At 45.2% G+C, this 21,224-nt stretch overlaps 1 protein-coding gene across 2 annotated transcripts in view; it reads right to left on the bottom strand.

The window, feature by feature from the left end:
* LOC134908935 (cytochrome P450 2C5-like) overlaps positions 1-21,224 on the bottom strand; it is a 117,636-nt gene that overhangs the window by 25,869 nt on the left and 70,543 nt on the right. For both annotated transcript variants that reach the window (XM_063915192.1, XM_063915193.1), the window contains 2 exons: positions 14,813-14,989; positions 12,233-12,374 (listed from right to left, as the gene is read on the bottom strand). In XM_063915192.1, coding sequence (XP_063771262.1) covers positions 12,233-12,374; positions 14,813-14,989 — 319 coding nt within the window. The remainder of the gene's footprint in view (positions 1-12,232; positions 12,375-14,812; positions 14,990-21,224) is intronic.

Here is a 21,224-nt window from a genome sequence, read left to right as displayed (position 1 = left end):
AATACTGCCGCATATGTCCAGCAGTACTGCCGTATAATTCCAGTGATCCTGCCGTATTATTCCAGAGATCCTGCCGTATAAGTCCAGTGATACTGCCATATAAATCCAGTCCAGTGGTACTGCCGTATAAATCAAGTGGTACTGCCATATAATTCCAGTGATACTGCTGTATAATTCCAGTGATCCTGCCGTATAATTCCAGTGATCCTGCCGTATAATTCCAGTGGTACTGGCGTATGAGTCCAGTCCAGTGATACTGCCGTATACAGTCAGGTCCATAAATATTGGGACTTCGACACAACTCTCATATTTTGGGCTCTATATACCACCACAATGGATTTGAATTGAAACAAACAAGATGTGCCTTAATTGCAGACTTTCCGCTTTAATTTGAGGGTATTTACATCCAAATCAGGTCAACGGTGTAGGAATTACAACGGTTTCTATATGTGCCTCCCACTTTTTAAGGGACCAAAAGTAATGGGACAAACGAAACAATCTTAAATCAAGCTTTCGCTTTTTAATACTTTGTTACAAATCCTTTGCAGTCAATTACAGCCTGGTCTGGAATGCATAGACATCACCAGGCGCTGGGTTTCATCCCTGGTGATGCTCTGCCAGGCCTCTACTGCAAATGTCTTGTTCTTGGGGCATTTTCCCTTCAGTTTTGTCTTCATCAAGTGAAATGCATGCTCAATCGGATTCAGGTCAGGTGATTGACTTGGCCATTGCATAACATTCCACTTATTTGCCGTAAAAAACTGTTTGGTTTCTTTTGCAGCATGCTTCGAATCATTGTCCATCTGCACTGTGAAGTGCCGTCCAATGAGTTCTGAAGCATTTGACTCAATATGAGCAGATAATATTGCCCGAAACACTTCAGAATTCATCCTGTTGCTTTTGTCAGCAGTCACATTATCAATAAATACAAGGGAACCAGTTCTATTAGCAGCCATACATGCCCACACCATGACACTACCACCACCATGCTTCACTGATGAGGTGGTATTATTTGGATCATGAGCAGTTCCTTTCCTTCTCCATACTCTTCTCTTTCCATCACTCTAGTACAAGTTGATCTTTGTCTCATCTGTCCATAGGATGTTGTTCCAGAACTGTAAAGGCTTTTTTAGATGTGGTTTGGCAAACTCTAATCTGGTCTTCCTGTTTTTGTGGCTCACCAATGGTTGACATCTTGTGGTGAACCCTCTTTATTCACTCTTGTGAAGTCTTCTCTTGATTGTTGACTTTGACACATATACACCTACCTCCTGAAGAGTGTTTTTGATCTGGACAACTGTTGTGAAGGGGTTTTTCTTCGCCAGGGAAAAAAATTCTTCTGTCATCCACCACAGTTGTTTTCCGTGGTCTTCTGGGTCTTTTGGTGTTGCTGAGCTCTTCGGTACCTTCTTTCTTTTTAAGAATGTTCCAAACAGTTGATTTGGCAACACCTAATGTTTTTGCTATCTCTCTGATGGGTTTGTTTTGATTTTTCAGCCTAATGATGGCTTGCTTCACTGATAGTGGCAGCACTTTGGATCTCCTACTGAGAGTCGACAGCAACAGATTCCAAATGCAAATGTCACACCTGGAATCTACTCCAGACCTTTTACCTGCTTAATTGATGATTAAATAACGAGGGAATAGCCCACTCCTGTCCATGAAATAGATTTTGAGTCGATTGTCCCATTACTTTTGGTCCCTTAAAAAGTGGGAGACACATATAGAAACTGTTGTGATTCCTACACCATTCACCTGATTTGGATGTAAATAAACTTAAATTAAAACGGAAAGTCTGCAATTAAAGCACATCTTGTTTGTTTCATTTCAAATCCATTGTGGTGGTGTATAGCGCCCAAAATATGAGAATTATGTCGATTTCCCAATATTTATGGACCTGACTGTATGTCCAGTGATACTGCCATATAATTCTAGTGATACTTCCATATAATTCCAGTGATACTGCCGTATATATATATATATATATATATATATATATATATACCCTGTTGCAAAGCAGATTACTGAGGCCATAACAACTATGCTGGTACTAGACGTGCGTCTGGTATCTGCCATTAGTGCAGTGGGACTGCAGTGCCAACCCTAGATGGGTCAGGTGTTTGTGCTGCACACTTGTGTCGCTTAGCTTAGTCATACAGCTACCCCATTGCACCTCTTTTACTTCTTGGCATGATGTGCTTTTTGGGTACTATTTTTGTTTAAGTGCCATCCTGTCTGACACTGCAATGCCACTCCTAGATGGGCCAGGTGTTTGTGTCGCTTAGCTTAGTCATACAACTACCTCAGTACACCTCTTTTACATCTTTGCATGATGTGCTGTTTGGGGCCTTTTTTTTTATATCTGCCCTCCTGTCTGACACTGCAGTACCACTCCTAGATGGGCCAGGTGTTTGTGCCGCACACTTGTGTTGCTTAGCTTAGTCATACAGCAACCTTGGTGCACCTCTTTTTTACAGAAACAGAAAAACATCCTCCCTTCCTTTCATTCCCAAACATCTATGCATTTCAGCGTATGTATATATTTTACCAACTACAATCCTCATGACCTCTAAGAACAAAATGCAACCAATTTTGTATAAAACTATTTACATTGTGATTTACATGTGATTGTACATACCTGTTTGTCACTTTGCTCTATCATGCACTGCTAACATACAGCGTAACAACACCAGAAAATAGGCACCTGAACTTTTAACTTGAACAAGTGAAACCTTACACTCTCAGCCTAGATAACACTGGTTTCATCTCAAACTAACTATGTTCCTTAAATTGATTTTCTGCATTGCTCTTCATGGAGTAGTCATAAAGATCATTGCATCATTCAGTCTCCCAGCAACTCAGTCCTCTGTACATGTTGCCCCCTAAATTCTACACTCCCCTCTTATTAGCACTCATGACCTTTTTACTTCCCTATACTCATTGACAATAACATCTACAACCTCTCACCATAAAAAACTTTCACAAACCTCTGACACCCACATTTATCTCTCTATTCTGCTTCTGATAGCTGTTGACATTTCACCAAATCCAGAACCCAGCCACTTGCATCGCTCACATTCACTTGAATCATAGCAACATAGAAATCCAGCTAACCTCATAAACATCACATGTCTTCCATCACCCTCCAGATCACTAAAATGTGCCTTATGGAATGCACGCTCTGTTTGTAACAAATTAACATCCATCCATGACCTCTTCATATCCAACAACATCAATCTGCTGGCTATAACAGAAAGCTGGCTCACACAATCTGACACAGCCTCCCCTGCAGCACTGGCACATGGTGGTCTCCACTTTACACACACCTCCAGACCCGATAACCATAAAGGAGGAGGAGTTGGACTTTTACTTTCCCAATCTTTTGCATACACTGTTCTACCACAGGTTCCATCACTCACATTTACATAATTTGAAGTACATTCCATTAGGGTTTACTCTCCTTTCTCTCTGCGTGTTGCAGCTATCTACCGCCCACCTAGGCATCCAGAACAATTTTTGGAAGATTTTTCTGCCTGGCTCCCTCACTTACTATCCTCTGACATCCCCTCCATTATCATGGGTGATTTCAATATTGCTATTGATTGTTCAAAATCTGCTGCACACGCCTCCAAACTACTCTCTCTAACCTCCTCTCTTGGCCTCTCCCAATGGACTGACTCCTCTACTCATCAGGCAGGCCACTGCCTTGATCTAGTATTCACCAGACTATGCTCCATCTCTGAACTCACTAACACTCCTTTCCCCCCTCAGATCACAACCTTATCACCTGCATGCTCTCCTCTGTTAATTCAAACCCTGTGTTGCTGAAGTCCTCCAATCTTCCTCAAACCCGCAGAAATAATAAGATTTCACCTCCCGGTAAATCTATTTCTCGTAGTCCGTAGTGGATGCTGGGGACTCCGTAAGGACCATGGGGAATAGACGGGCTCCGCAGGAGACAGGGCACTTTAAGAAAGAATTAGGACTACAGGTGTACACTGGCTCCTCCCACTATGCCCCTCCTCCAGACCTCAGTTAAGGAAACTGTGCCTGGAAGAGCTGACAATACAAGGAAAGGATTTTGGAATCCAGGGTAAGACTCATACCAGCCACACCAATCACACCGTATAACTCGTGATTACCATACCCAGTTAACAGTATGAACAACAACAGAGCCTCAGGGACCCCTGATGCAACCATAACATAACCCTTATATAAGCAATAACTATATACAAGTATTGCAGAAGAAGTCCGCACTTGGGACGGGCGCCCAGCATCCACTACGGACTACGAGAAATAGATTTACCGGTAAGTAAAATCTTATTTTCTCTAACGTCCTAGTGGATGCTGGGGACCCGTAAGGACCATGGGGATTATACCAAAGTTCCCAAATGGGCGGGAGAGTGCGGATGACTCTGCAGCACCGAATGAGCAAACTCAAGGTCCTCCTCAGCCAGGGTATCAAACTTGTAGAACTTTGCAAAAGTGTTTGAACCTGACCAAGTCGCTGCTCGGCAAAGCTGTAATGCCGAGACCCCTCAGGCAGCCGCCCAAGAAGAGCCCACCTTCCTTGTGCAATGGGCCTTTACTGACTTTGGATGCGGCAATCCAGCCGCAGAATGAGCCTGCTGAATCATGTTACAGATCCAGCGAGCAATAGTTTGCTTTGAAGCAGGAGCACCCAGCTTGTTGGATGCATACAGGATAAACAGTGACTCAGTTTTCCTGACTCTAGCCGTTCTGGCTACATAAACCTTCAAAGCCCTGACTACATCTAGTAACTCGGAATCCTCCAAGTCACGAGTAGCCACAGGCACCACAATAGGTTGGTTCATATGAAAGGATGACACTACTTTTGGCAGAAATTGCGGACGAGTCCGCAATTCTGCCCTATCCATATGGAAAACCAGATATGGGCTTTTATGTGACAAAGCCGCCAATTCTGACACACGCCTAGCTGACACCAAGGCTAACAGCATGACCACCTTCCACGTGAGATATTTTAACTAGACGGTTTTAAGTGGCTCAAACCAGTGCGATTTCAGGAAACTCAACACCACGTTAAGATCCCAAGGTGCCACTGGAGGCACAAATGGGGGCTGAATATGCAGCACTCCCTTTACAAAAGGTCTGAACTTCAGGAAAAGAAGCCAGTTCTTTTTGAAAGAAAATGGATAGGGCCTAAATCTGGACCTTAATGGACCCCAATTTTAGGCCCAAGGACACTCCCGACTGTAGGAAGTGAAGGAAACGGCCCAGCTGGAACTCCTCTGCAGGAGCATTCCTGACCTCACACCAAGCAATATATTTTCGCCATATACGGTGATAATGTTTAGCCGTCACGTCCTTCCTAGCCTTTATTAGTGTAGGAATAACCTCATCCGGAATCCCTTTTTCTGCTAGGATCCTGCGTTTAACCGCCATGCCGTCAAACGCAGCCGCGGTAAGTCTTGGAACAGACAGGGCCCCTGTTGTAACAGATCCTGTCTGAGAGGCAGAGGCCATGGGTCCTCTGTGAGCATTTCTTGCAGTTCCGGATACCAAGTCCTTCTTGGCCAATCCGGAACAATGAGTATTGTTCTCACTCCTCTTTTTCTTACGATTCTCAGCACCTTGGGTATGAGAGGAAGAGGAGGGAACACATAAACCGACTGGAACACCCACGGTGTCACTAGTGCGTTCACAGCTATTGCCTGAGGGTCTCTTGACCTGGCGCAATACCTTTGTAGCTTTTTGTTGAGGCGGGATGCCATCATGTCCACCTGTGGCAGTTCCCAACGCCTCGTAATCTGTGTGAAGACTTCTTAATGAAGTCCCCACTCTCCCGGGTGGAGGTCGTGCCTGCTGAGGAAGTCTGTTTCCCAGTTGTCCACTCCCAGAATAAACACTGCTGACAGTGCTTTTACGTGATTCTCCGCCCAGCAAAGAATTCTGGTGGCTTCTGCCATCGCCACCCTGCTCTTTGTGCCGCCTTGGCGGTTTACATGAGCCACTGCGGTGATGTTGTCTGATTGAATCAGCACCGGTTTGTCGCGAAGCAGGGCTTCCGTCTGACTTAGGGTATTGTATATGGCCCTTAGTTCCAGGATATTTATGTGAAGGCAAGTCTCCTGACTCGACCACAGACCCTGGAAATTTCTTCCCTGTGTGACTGCCCCCTTCACCCTCGGAGGCATGCATCCCTGGTCACCAGGACCGAGTCCTGAATGCCGAATCTTCGGCACTCGAGAAGGTGAGCACTCTGCAGCCACCACAGAAGAGACACCCTGGCCCTGGGGGATAGGGTGATCAGCCGATGCATCTGCAGATGTGATCCGGACCACTTGTCCAACAGATCCCATTGGAAGGTCCTCGCATGGAACCTGCCGAAGGGAATGGCCTCGTATGACGCCACCATCTTTCCCAGAATCCGCGTGCAGTGATGCACCGACACCTGTTTTGGTTTAAAAAGGTCTCTGACTAATGACATGAGCTCCTGAGCCTTCTCCATCGGGAGATAAACTCTCTTCTGGCATGTGTCCAGAATCATGCCCAGGAAGGGCAGACGAGTCGTAGGGATCAACTGCGACTTTGGAATATTCAGAATCCAGCCGTGCTGTTGTAACACATCCTGGGAGCGTGCTACGCTGATCAGCAACTGCTCCCTGGACCTCGCCTTTATGAGGAGATCGTCCAAGTATGGGATAATTGTGACTCCTTGCTTTCGCAAGAGCACCATCATTTCTGCCATTACCTTGGTAAATATTCTCGGTGCCGTGGAGAGACCAAACGGCAACGTCTGGAATTGGTAATGACAATCCTGTACCACAAATCTGAGGTACTCCTGATGAGGTGGATAAATGGGGACTTGCAGGTAGGCATCCTTTATGTCCAGCGACACCATAAAATCCTCCTCTTCCAGACTTACAATGACCGCTCTGAGCGATTCCATCTTGAACTTGAACTTCTTCAGGTAAGTGTTCAGGGATTTTAAATTCAAAATGGGTCTGACCGAACCGTCCGGTTTCGGTACCACAAACATCGTGGAATAGTAACCCCTTCCCTGTTGAAGGAGGGGAACCTTCACCACCACCTGCTGGAGATATAATTTGTGAATCGCCACTAACACTATTTCCCTCTCTATGGGGTAAGCTGGCAGGGCCGATTTGAGGTAACGGTGAGGGGGCATCTCTTCGAATTCCAGCTTGTACCCCTGAGATACAATCTGTATAGCCCAGGGATCTACCTGTGAGCAAACCCACTGGTGGCTGAAATTTCGGAGACGCGCCCCCACCGATCCTGGCTCCACCTGTGGAGCCCCAGCGTCATGCAGTGCATTTAGTGGAAGCCGGGGAGGACTTCTGTTCCTGGGAACTAGCTGTATTGTGCAGCTTCTTTCCTCTACCCCTGCCTCTGGCAAGAAAGGACGCCCCTCGGACTTTCTTACCCTTTTGCGAACGAAAGGACTGCATTTGGTAATATGGTGCTTTATTAGGTTGTGAAGGAATATATGGCAAAAAATGTGACTTCCCAGCCGTAGCTGTGGCCACTAGGTCTGAAAGACCGTCCCCAAACAATTCCTCACACTTATAAGGTAAAACCTCCATGTGCCCTTTTGAGTCGGCATCACCTGTCCATTGCCGAGTCCACAGGCCCCTTCTGGCCGAAATCGACATTGCATTTATTCTAGAGCCCAGCATGGTAATATCTCTCTGGGCAGCTCTCATATATAGGACAGCGTCTTTTATGTGCCCCAGGGTCAGTAATATAGTATCACTGTCTAAGGTATCAAGTTCCTCAGATAACTTATCCGCCCATGCTGCTACAGCACTACACATCCAGGCTAACGCAATTGCCGGCCTTAGCAGGGTACCTGAATGTGTATAAATGGACTTCAGGACACCCTCCTGCTTACTATCCGCAGGATCCTTTAGGGCGGCCGTATCCTGTGACGGCAGGGCTACCTTCTTAGATAAGCGTGTCAAGGCTTTGTCTACCCTAGGGGCGGATTCCCAGCGTAACCTGTCCGTTGGCGGGAAAGGATACGCCATAAGCATCCGCTTGGAAATCTGCATTTTCCTATCTGGAGATTCCCAAGCTTTTTCACATAATTCATTTAACTCATGTGAAGGGGGAAAGGTCACCACATGCCTTTTTTCCCCAAACATATGAACCCTCTTGTCAGGGACCGGGTCCTCCTCTGAGATGTGCAACACCTCCTTCATCGCTATAATCATATAGCGGATGCTGCAACTTTGCATCATCGTCCTCGACAATGGAATCAGAATCCGTGTCGATATCTGTGTCAACAATTTGGGATAGTGGGCGCTTCTGAGACCCTGACGGCCTCTGCGCTGTAGGATCAGGCATGGGTTGAGACCCTGACTGTCCCAAGGCTTCAGCTTTATCCAACCTTTTATGCAAGGAATTAACATTTTCATTTAAAACCTTCCACATATCCATCCAATCAGGTGTCGGCGCCGTCGACGGGGACACCACATTCATCTGCACCTGCTCTGCTTCCACATAGCCTTCCTCGTCAAACATGTCGACACAATCATACCGACACACCACACCCACAGGGGATGCTCTATTTGAGGACAGAACCCCCACAAGGCCTTTTGGAGAGACAGAGAGAGAGTATGCCAGCACACACCCCAGCGCTATATAACCCAGGAATTACACAGTAAATTAGTGTTTACCCAGTAGCTGCTGTATTAGTGATCTTTTGCGCTAAATTTATGTGCCCCCCCTCTCTTTTTACCCTCTTTCTACCGTGATACTGCAGGGGAGAGCCTGGGGAGCTTCCTCTCAGCGGAGCTGTGGAGAGAAAATGGCGCTGGTGAGTGCTGAGGAAGAAGCCCCGCCCCCTCAGCGGTGGGCTTCTGTCCCGCGATTTTGTGTATATACTGGCGGGGGCTCATGCATATATACAGTTCCCAGCTGTATATATGGCCTATTTTGCCAGGAGGTACTCAATTGCTGCCCAGGGTGCCCCCCCCTGCGCCCTGCACCCGACAGTGACCGAAATGTGTGGGTTTATGTGGGAGCAATGGCGCACAGTTGCAGTGCTGTGCGCTACCTCATCTGAAGACAGGAGTCTCCTGCCACCGATTTGGACGTCTTCTTGCTGCACTCGCCGGCTTCAGTCTTCAGTCTTCTGGCTCTGCGAGGGGGACGGCGGCGCGGCTCCGGGAACGGATGACCAAGGGTGAGTTCCTGTGTTCGATCCCTCTGGAGCTAATGGTGTCCAGTAGCCTAAGAAGCGCAACCTAGCCGCAACTAGTAGGTTTGCTTCTCTCCAGCTACCCATCACACTCCACGTAGGCCTAGATGTCAACCATGGCACTCCAAATTAACAACTACAAAAACTCACACGAAAACTTGAACGTCAGTGGTGTAAATCTCGAATTTCAAGTGACTTCCTCACATATAAGACTGTCTACCATTCTTATAAAAATGCCCTGGACACTGCCAAACAAACATATTTCCAAACTCTTATCTCTGCTCAAGCCTCTAACCCCAAACAACTCTTTAATACATTTAAATCACTTCTGAATCCTCCCGCACCTACCCCACCCGCCACTATCAAGGCACAGGATCTTGCTTCCTACTTCAAGGAGAAGATTGATAAGATCCAAGATGAAATGGTATGCTCTTCGGCAGCCAGTGACCTGCTCCGTTCTTTACCTGAACCCTCTGTCACTCTTTCTTCATTTGATCCCACAAATGAAGATGAAGTATCATCACTCTTCTCATCCTGCTTCTCTACTACCTCTCCTCTTGATCCTTTACCCTCACAAGTAAAGCTCTGTCTCTGGTGCTCATCCCTACCTTAACTAACATCTGTAATCTCTCTCTCTCTCTCTCTACTGGTATTTTTCCTTCACTCTTCAAGCATGCAGTGATTACTCCCATTTAAAAAAAACAAAATTCTGACCCTAATGCTCTCTCAAACTACCGCCCTATATCTCAGCTCCCTTGTCTCTCTAAGCTACTTGAGAGACTTGCCTACACTCGACTCACACACTTTCTTAACTCATACACTTTGTTGGACCCACTTCAGTCAGGCTTCCGTTCCCAACATTCCACAGAGACAGCACTGACTAAAGTGGTTAATGATTTGGTCACTACGAAGTCTAAAGGCCACTACTCGCTACTTATTCTTTTAGATCTATCTGCTGCATTTGACACTGTAGACCACTCTCTTCTATTACAGACACTACAATCCCTAGGTCTTAAATACACAGCCCTTTCTTGGTTCCTATCGTACCTATCTAATCGCTCCTTCAGTGTTCGCTTCTCTGAATCTACCTCCTCTTCACTACCTCTTTCAGTTGGAGTACCGAAAGGCTCAGTCTTGGGTCCTCTGCTTTTCTCTATCTATACCTCATCTCTTGGTAAACTAATCAGCTCTTTTGGTTTTCAGTATCATCTGTACGCAGATGATACTCAAATCTACCTATCCTCCCCTGACTTGTCCCTATCTGTACTGGACCGTGTCACTGAATGTCTTTCTGCCATTTCATCCTGGATGACATCTCGCCACCTCAAACTGAATATTTCAAAGACAGAGTTAATTAGATTTCCACCGGCCAATAGTAGGTACCAACCTGATATCTTTATCACTGTTGAAAACTTGACTATCTACCCTACCCCACAAGCTCGCTGCCTAGGTGTCATCCTTGACTCTGATCTGTCCTTTGTTCCACACATTCAATCTGTCTCAAGATCATGTTACATGCATCTAAAAAACATATACAAAATACGACCATACCTTACACAAGACACTGCTAAAACTCTAATCCACGCTCTCATTATCTCCCGCATTGATTATTGCAATAGTCTCCTAACTGGTCTTCCCAAAACGAGACTCTCACCACTACAATCCATTCTGAATGCAGCGGCGAGGCTTATCTTCCTCGCTAGACGTTCATCGTCTGCAGATCCACGCTGTCAGTCCCTCCATTGGTTACCTGTACTCTACCGCATTCAATATAAAATACTTTTACTCACACACAAGGCCATTAACCAAACTACACCAACTTACATCACTTTGCTTATCACAAAATATCTCCCGACCCGACCTCTTCGCTCTTCACAAGACCTGCGTCTCTCATCCACACTCATTACTCGCTCCCACTCACGACTGCATTACTTTCATCGGGCTGCACCCACTCTGTGGAATGCCCTACCACGCACAATAAGACTCTCCTCTAGTCTCCAAACCTTCAAGCGTTCCCTGAAAACTCACCTCTTTAGGCAAGCATATCAAATTCCAGAATCGCCCAGATAACTTTCATAAACCTTTCTATCAAATTGCATCCACTCTCTACAGTCCACACATATTCTCACATGTCTTCTCATTCTATGCAATAGATAGGCATATGTACACAAGGAAAGGTGCTATTTCCCTATAGTTTGTAAGCTTGCGAGCAGGGCCTTCCTACCTCTATGACGGTTATCACCCAGTTTGTTACTGTTATTTAAAATTGTAAAGCACAACGGAATTTGCTGCGCTATATAAGAAACTGTAAATAAATAAATAAATAATCTTTGCATCATGTGCTGTTTGAGGCATGGTTTTTTAAAGTGCCATCCTTTCTGACACTGCTGTATAAGTCCAGGGGCACTGCTGTATTAGTAATTACAGGGGCGTGCAGGAGATGCTGTCAGTGGACTGAAAAATTGTGCGCCACTTTCAACATTCAGCCACTGCATGCCACTACTAGATGGGCCAGGTGTTTGTGTCGCTTAGCTTAGTCATACAGCAACCTCGGTGCACTTCTTTTTTTTTTTCTTTGCGTCATGTGCTGTTTGGGGCCTATTTTTTTAATCTGCCATCCTGTCTAACACTGTAGTGCCACTCCTAGATGGGCCAGGTGTTTGTGCCGCCAACTTGTGTCACTTAGCTTAGTCATACAGCCACCTTGGTGCAACCTTTTGGCCTAAAAACAATATTGTGAGGTGTGAGGTGTTCAGAATAGACTGGAAATGAGTGGAAATGAATGTTATTGAGGTTAATACTGTAGGATCAAAATGACCCCCAAATTCTGTGATTTTAGCCATTTTGATGTTTTTTTCAAAAATCATCCAGATCCAAAACCAAAACATGAAAGGGTGGTTTTGGCAAAACCAATCCAAAACCGAAACACGAGCAGGGAATTAGAACCAAAACCAAATCACGAAAAAGTGCCCGCCGCACATCTCTAATTAGAATAAAGTGAAAATACTGTTCAAAATTTTCTCTTACTTTGGATATCAGGGTATTTCATCATCAACAGAAGACCCCATCTTAGAGTAGTGGACGTTGTTTCCATGCCAGCAGCAAAGAGATCGGTCACAAGCACTGTTAGATTTTCATTGGTGAAAAATAATTCAGGATTTGGTTTTTCCTAAAAAGGCACAGAATTACATTATTTAAAAAGTAATGTGGTATTTGCGGATGATGTGACCCTGAGCCTACTTATCATCAGTCATACATGTTTTCTCCTTATTTAGAACTTCTTTCTAGAAATAAAATACTTCTAAAGCTGAGCTCTAAGCTCTAGATGCTGTCTCTCCAGACTCCTTGTAACTGCTTCACTCCTAGCACCCACATAACTGGCAAGTCAAAAGTTTACATTATGAGTGCTATTATGAGTGTTATGAGTGTTATGAGTGCCTACCATGAGCTTGTAGAACCACCTGCCAAGTACTGTACTTCACCTATAACAACCCCCATTCCCAGAGCTTCTATACTGTACATCAGCGGTTCTCAAACTCGGTCCTCAGGACGCCCCATGGTTCACGTTTTCCATATCACCCAGCAGCTGCACTGTGTATCACCAACTGTCACATTTTAAAAATATACAGGTTACCTGCAAAACATGGACCGTGTGGGGTCCCAAGGACCGAGTTTGAGAACCTGTGCTGTAGATCACAGGTACTCGGCTACAGGCAGGCAGGCAGGCTCAAGATCACAGGAACACACAGTATATTTACAGGTAACAACATACTTCAGAACAACTGAATAGCATAAGGAGCTAAAAGCACTAGCTAAATGCACCATTTAACTTAATGGCTCTAAGAAATGAGTGCACTAGTTGAATATGTCAACTAAATAAAATTAACTAGATAATAACATATATAGGAAACAGCTAAACAAATCTCCAGGATAGCTCTGGAAATTGAAACTGTAAAACTATGCTAGCAGGTTTTCCGTATAGCGAGGGTAATCGCTCTTCAGAGAGCTGCTGGGCAGATTTTCCAAAAAAACACACGTAATTTTGTACAGTAGAGAAATGCTTACGGAACTCTTAAATTGAATAGGTACTTGCACTGTAAAGAAATGCTGGCAAGTAACAGATTTTCTGAATAGCGTAAATAATTGTACTATAGAGATATGCTGGACAGATCTAAATAGCACAGGTAATTTGCACAGTGGAGAAATGCTTCAGGTTACTGGTTTTCTGACTAGCACAGATAATTGCACAGTAAAGAAATGCTGGGCATATGTTCTAAATAGTCCAGATTAGCTGCACTATGGATACATGCAGACAGAACTCTAAAATAACAGTGGTAATTAAACTATAGAGAGATACTGGGTAGATTTACTTCATAACACAGATTAGTTGCACTGTGGAGAAATTCTGGCAGATCTCCTAAAGAGCACAAGTAAATGAGCAGCACAAAGCAGGTATCCAAGGTAGCCAGAACTAACAGAATCAGACTGATTACAACTCACAAAGCAATGTCAGAGGGAAATTCATATAAGGGCTGAGCAGCCAATCACTGCAAGTACGGAAACCAAGCAAGGCTTTGTACTCGGCTGTAGTAATCAAGAGTCAGAAGGCAACCCAGCACAACAATTTCTAGTTTGCACAACTGACTAGTTGCCATGAGACTGATTGAACCTAGCAGAACTCCCCTTACCAGGAATTACTGAACTGTGCTTATACTGGATCCAAACAACCTGGCAAGTTGGATTCCCTCTGATTTCTTGACTATCATAAATTGCAAATATGTCATTTACTGCTGCTAATGAACTCGCCTGCGACTATCCAATTAGCTCCAATACCCGGCATTTATCAGGGATTATACTTTGTGTGCCTTAAGCACACAAAACATAACCCCCAATAGAAGACCTTTTTTCCATAATAAGACATGTGTCCAGACATTTATCCCACATTCCAAAAATGGGGCAATAAAATTATATATAATTGGATTGTTTGATAATGATCATCTCCTCTGGATTGGTCCCAAACACAGGAGGTAAATAGGGTTAAAATTGGTTATCACTTGGTGTGCAACTAGCAGCTCTTGTAATAGTAGATTTAAAAAGTGTCACACCGCACTCCAAATCAAACCTAGTGAAAAATACCATCCCCACACACACAAAAGTCAAAGCATATTGTTCCCAATCATATGGTCAGTTCTTAAATCTAATATTTCCATTTATAACAATTATTCCTTAGATACAGTATGCTTGTGTCCTGTATAGTACCTGAAGTAAATGGAAAAACATACAATAGTGTGATACAGGTAACACCACAATTAAGACATTGGGGGGGATTCAAATGTTTGAAAAGTCAGTTGTGTGTCTGTTTTTTCCTATCTAATAGGAAAAATTAGACACCCGACCGGCTTTTCAAACATTTGAATTCCACCCATTGTATGGTATGCAGAAACTCCTACCCATTGATGTAGCTCTACACAGATAGGTAGACATACTGTATATTGCAGAAGGAACGGGTCCTGCACATAAGATGACACAGGTTTTCCACCGCACTTGCCCACATGCTTATTTGTTTGAAAAAATGCATCATACAATAGCCACTAAGTGCTGCATTACCTCCTGTTGTTTCACCAGGAATGAGTCGATAAGATTCCTCTGGTCATTAGCATCCAATTGTTTCTTCTGGGCGGTGAAAGTCTCTCTAATAAATTTGTGCATCTCATCTTGATTTTTAGCCAGTGTTTTCTGAATTCCAGGTAACCAGCTCATCACAGAGGGAAATGCGTTGTACATCTTACAGAGGATAAAAATATAAAATGTTATATATATATATATATATATATAATTTTACAGTGTATACTTAGACAAAAATGCAGCAAATATGGTCTCATGCAGCACTTTACATATTTTTAGTTGAATAAAAAAACTTTAAAAAAAATATAAAATTTAGAGCATCTACAATATGGGATATGGTCATTAGATCCACCACACTTAGGTCGACAGTCATTAGGTCGACCACTATTGGTCGACATGCATTATATCGACATGAACAAGGTCAACATGGAAAAGGTCGACAGGAGTTTTTTACATTTTCATTTCTTGAACTGTTTCATACTTCACTATCCACATGGACTACGACTGGGAATAGTAACCTGTGTCGAGAGCAGCTGAATCGGTGCTAGGCACCTCATGAGCCATGCGATGGGACACAGTGCACAAATTGGGATTCCCCATCACTTTACGAAGAAAACGACACCAAAAAAAGTTTAAAAAAAAACCTCATGTCGACCTTTTTGCATGTCAACCTTGTTCATGTCGACCTAATGACCATGTCGAACTAGTGACCATGTCTAACTAATGCATGTCGACCAATAGTGGTCGCCCTAATGACTTTCGACCTAAGTGTGGTCGACCTCAGGACCTATACCCATACAATACAAGCAGAATTCCACAACACAATATCACTAGTGGCTTAATTGGTGGTAATGGTTTATACTATGGGGGAAATTTAGCAAAACCCTATACTAAACTTTGAGGATGATCAGATTCCTTGTTCTATCAATTGTGGGTCTCCTGAAGCTGTCCTTAGTTGTGGACTATCAACACCACTTTGTAGATGGAAGATATAGAGCCTGTGTAGGGTGAAATTTAAGGGGAGATGTACTAAGCAGTTATAAAAGTAGAGAAGTGAGCCAGTGGAGAAGTTGCCCATGGCAACCAATCAGCTGCTCTGTATACTTTAATAGTATGCAAATTATAAATGTTACATCGATGCTGATTGGTTGTCATGGGCAACTTCTCCACTGACTCACTTCTCCACTTTTATCACTGCTTAGTACATCTCCACTTTAGTGCGAGGAAACCATCTCTATATGTGTGATGGTTTCTTCAGTGAATCTTTTGAGGAAACTGTCATATATGTCATTTATATGTTAGGAAAATCCAGCACTATGTGTGTGAGACCCCTAGAGCCAGTGAGAGGGTCTTCTGCCAATAACAGCTGTATGAACCACTTAGAGCTGTATGCGCTCATCAGTACTTGAGATGCTGCCTTGACTAAAACCTCTAGCAGTAGGTAGAGATGTGCACTTGAAATTTTTCGGGTTTTGTGTTTTGGTTTTGGGTTCGGTTCCGCGGCCGTGTTTTGGGTTCGACCGCGTTTTGGCAAAACCTCACCGAATTTTTTTTGTCGGATTCGGGTGTGTTTTGGATTCGGGTGTTTTTTTTTTAAAACACTAAAAAACAGCTTAAATCATAGAATTTGGGGGTCATTTTGATCCCAAAGTATTATTAACCTCAAAAACCATAATTTCCACTCATTTTCAGTCTATTCTGAATACCTCACACCTCACAATATTATTTTTAGTCCTAAAATTTGCACCTAGGTCGCTGGATGACTAAGCTAAGCGACCCTAGTGGCCGACACAAACACCGTGCCCATCTAGGAGTGGCACTGCAGTGTCACGCAGGATGGCCCTTCCAAAAAACACTCCCCAAACAGCACATGATGCAAAGAAAAAAAGAGGCGCAATGAGGTAGCTGTGTGAGTAAGATAAGCGACCCTAGTGGCCGACACAAACACCGGGCCCATCTAGGAGTGGCACTGCAGTGTCACGCAGGATGGCCCTTCCAAAAAACCCTCCCCAAACAGCACATGACGCAAAGAAAAAAAGAGGCGCAATGAGGTAGCTGTGTGAGTAAGATAAGCGACCCTAGTGGCCGACACAAACACCGGGCCCATCTAGGAGTGGCACTGCAGTGTCACGCAGGATGGCCCTTCCAAAAAACACTCCCCAAACAGCACATGACGCAAAGAAAAAAAGAGGCGCAATGAGGTAGCTGTGTGAGTAAGATAAGCGACCCTAGTGGCCGACACAAACACCGTGCCCATCTAGGAGTGGCACTGCAGTGTCACGCAGGATGGCCCTTCCAAAAAACCCTCCCCAAACAGCACATGACGCAAAGAAAAAAAGAGGCGCAATGAGGTAGCTGTGTGAGTAAGATAAGCGACCCTAGTGGCCGACACAAACACCGGGCCCATCTAGGAGTGGCACTGCAGTGTCACGCAGGATGGCCCTTCCAAAAAACCCTCCCCAAACAGCACATGACGCAAAGAAAAAAAGAGGCGCAATGAGGTAGCTGTGTGAGTAAGATAAGCGACCCTAGTGGCCGACACAAACACCGTGCCCATCTAGGAGTGGCACTGCAGTGTCACGCAGGATGGCCCTTCCAAAAAACCCTCCCCAAACAGCACATGACGCAAAGAAAAAAAGAGGCGCAATGAGGTAGCTGTGTGAGTAAGATAAGCGACCCTAGTGGCCGACACAAACACCGGGCCCATCTAGGAGTGGCACTGCAGTGTCACGCAGGATGGCCCTTCCAAAAAACATTCCACAAACAGCACATGACGCAAAGAAAAATTAAAGAAAAAAGAGGTGCAAGATGGAATTGTCCTTGGGCCCTCCCACCCACCCTTATGTTGTATAAACAGGACATGCACACTTTAACCAACCCATCATTTCAGTGACAGGGTCTGCCACACGACTGTGACTGAAATGACGGGTTGGTTTGTACCCCCACCAAAAAAGAAGCAATTAATCTCTCCTTGCACAAACTGGCTCTACAGAGGCAAGATGTCCACCTCATCATCATCCTCCGATATATCACCGTGTACATCCCCCTCCTCACAGATTATCAATTCGTCCCCACTGGAATCCACCATCTCAGCTCCCTGTGTACTTTGTGGAGGCAATTGCTGCTGGTCAATGTCTCCACGGAGGAATTGATTATAATTCATTTTAATGAACATCATCTTCTCCACATTTTCTGGATGTAACCTCGTACGCCGATTGCTGACAAGGTGAGCGGCGGCACTAAACACTCTTTCGGAGTACACACTTGTGGGAGGGCAACTTAGGTAGAATAAAGCCAGTTTGTGCAAGGGCCTCCAAATTGCCTCTTTTTCCTGCCAGTATAAGTACGGACTGTGTGACGTGCCTACTTGGATGCAGTCACTCATATAATCCTCCACCATTCTTTCAATGGTGAGAGAATCATATGCAGTGACAGTAGACGACATGTCCGTAATCGTTGTCAGGTCCTTCAGTCCGGACCAGATGTCAGCATCAGCAGTCGCTCCAGACTGCCCTGCATCACCGCCAGCGGGTGGGCTCGGAATTCTGAGCCTTTTCCTCGCACCCCCAGTTGCGGGAGAATGTGAAGGAGGAGATGTTGACAGGTCGCGTTCCGCTTGACTTGACAATTTTGTCACCAGCAGGTCTTTGAACCCCAGCAGACTTGTGTCTGCCGGAAAGAGAGATCCAAGGTAGGCTTTAAATCTAGGATCGAGCACGGTGGCCAAAATGTAGTGCTCTGATTTCAACAGATTGACCACCCGTGAATCCTTGTTAAGCGAATTAAGGGCTCCATCCACAAGTCCCACATGCCTAGCGGAATCGCTCCGTGTTAGCTCCTCCTTCAATGTCTCCAGCTTCTTCTGCAAAAGCCTGATGAGGGGAATGACCTGACTCAGGCTGGCAGTGTCTGAACTGACTTCACGTGTGGCAAGTTCAAAGGGCATCAGAACCTTGCACAACGTTGAAATCATTCTCCACTGCGCTTGAGACAGGTGCATTCCACCTCCTATATCGTGCTCAATTGTATAGGCTTGAATGGCCTTTTGCTGCTCCTCCAACCTCTGAAGCATATAGAGGGTTGAATTCCACCTCGTTACCACTTCTTGCTTCAGATGATGGCAGGGCAGGTTCAGTAGTTTTTGGTGGTGCTCCAGTCTTCTGTACGTGGTGCCTGTACGCCGAAAGTGTCCCGCAATTCTTCTGGCCACCGACAGCATCTCTTGCACGCCCCTGTCGTTTTTTAAAAAATTCTGCACCACCAAATTCAAGGTATGTGCAAAACATGGGACGTGCTGGAATTTGCCCATATTTAATGCACACACAATATTGCTGGCGTTGTCCGATGCCACAAATCCACAGGAGAGTCCAATTGGGGTAAGCCATTCCGCGATGATCTTCCTCAGTTGCCGTAAGAGGTTTTCAGCTGTGTGCGTATTCTGGAAAGCGGTGATACAAAGCGTAGCCTGCCTAGGAAAGAGTTGGCGTTTGCGAGATGCTGCTACTGGTGCCGCCGCTGCTGTTCTTGCGGCGGGAGTCCATACATCTACCCAGTGGGCTGTCACAGTCATATAGTCCTGACCCTGCCCTGCTCCACTTGTCCACATGTCCGTGGTTAAGTGGACATTGGGTACAACTGCATTTTTTAGGACACTGGTGAGTCTTTTTCTGACGTCCGTGTACATTCTCGGTATCGCCTGCCTAGAGAAGTGGAACCTAGATGGTATTTGGTAACGGGGGCACACTGCCTCAATAAATTGTCTAGTTCCCTGTGAACTAACGGCGGATACCGGACGCACGTCTAACACCAACATAGTTGTCAAGGCCTCAGTTATCCGCTTTGCAGCAGGATGACTGCTGTGATATTTCATCTTCCTCGCAAAGGACTGTTGGACAGTCAATTGCTTACTGGAAGTAGTACAAGTGGGCTTACGACTTCCCCTCTGGGATGACGATCGACTCCCAGCAGCAACAACAGCAGCGCCAGCAGCAGTAGGCATTACACTCAAGGATGCATCGGAGGAATCCCAGGCAGGAGAGGACTCGTCAGAATTGCCAGTGACATGGCCTGCAGGACTATTGGCATTCCTGGGTAAGGAGGAAATTGACACTGAGGGAGTTGGTGGGGTGGTTTGCGTGAGCTTGGTTACAAGAGGAAGGGATTTACTGGTCAGTGGACTGCTTCCGCTGTCACCCAAAGTTTTTGAACTTGTCACTGACTTATTATGAATGCGCTGCAGGTGACGTATAAGGGAGGATGTTCCGAGGTGGTTAACGTCCTTACCCCTACTTATTACAGCTTGACAAAGGCAACACACGGCTTGACAAATGTTGTCCGCATTTCTGGTGAAATACTTCCACACCGAAGAGCTGATTTTTTTTGTATTTTGACCAGGCATGTCAATGGCCCTATTCCTCCCACGGACAACAGGTGTCTCCCCGGGTGCCTGACTTAAACAAACCACCTCACCATCAGAATCCTCCTGGTCAATTTCCTCCCCAGCGCCAGCAACACCCATATCCTCCTCATCCTGGTGTACTTCAACACTGACATCTTCAATCTGACTATCAGGAACTGGACTGCGGGTGCTCCTTCCAGCACTTGCAGGGGGCGTGCAAATGGTGGAAGGCGCATGCTCTTCACGTCCAGTGTTGGGAAGGTCAGGCATCGCAACCGACACAATTGGACTCTCCTTGTGGATTTGGGATTTCGAAGAACGCACAGTTCTTTGCGGTGCTTTTGCCAGCTTGAGTCTTTTCAGTTTTCTAGCGAGAGGCTGAGTGCTTCCATCCTCATGTGAAGCTGAACCACTAGCCATGAACATAGGCCAGGGCCTCAGCCGTTCCTTGCAACTCCGTGTGGTAAATGGCATATTGGCAAGTTTACGCTTCTCCTCCGACAATTTTATTTTAGGTTTTGGAGTCCTTTTTTTACTGATATTTGGTGTTTTGGATTTGACATGCTCTGTACTATGACATTGGGCATCGGCCTTGGCAGATGACGTTGCTGGCATTTCATCATCTCGGCCATGACTAGTGGCAGCAGCTTCAGCACGAGGTGGAAGTGGATCTTGATCTTTCCCTAATTTTGGAACCTCAACATTTTTGTTCTCCATATTTTAATAGGCACAACTAAAAGGCACCTCAGGTAAACAATGGAGATGGATGGATACTAGTATACTTATGGATGGACTGCCGAGTGCCGACACAGAGGTAGCTACAGCCGTGGACTACCGTACTGTGTCTGCTGCTAATATAGACTGGATGATAATGAGATGAAATCAATATATATATATATGTATGTATATATAATATCACTAGTACTGCAGCCGGACAGGTAGATAATATATTTATTAGGTCATGATGACTGATGACGGACCTGCTGGACACTGTCA

The sequence above is a fragment of the Pseudophryne corroboree genome, chromosome 4 (genome assembly GCF_028390025.1).
Source record: "Pseudophryne corroboree isolate aPseCor3 chromosome 4, aPseCor3.hap2, whole genome shotgun sequence".
NCBI lineage: Eukaryota > Metazoa > Chordata > Amphibia > Anura > Myobatrachidae > Pseudophryne > Pseudophryne corroboree.
This window is presented reverse-complemented; position numbering and strand designations above follow the sequence as displayed.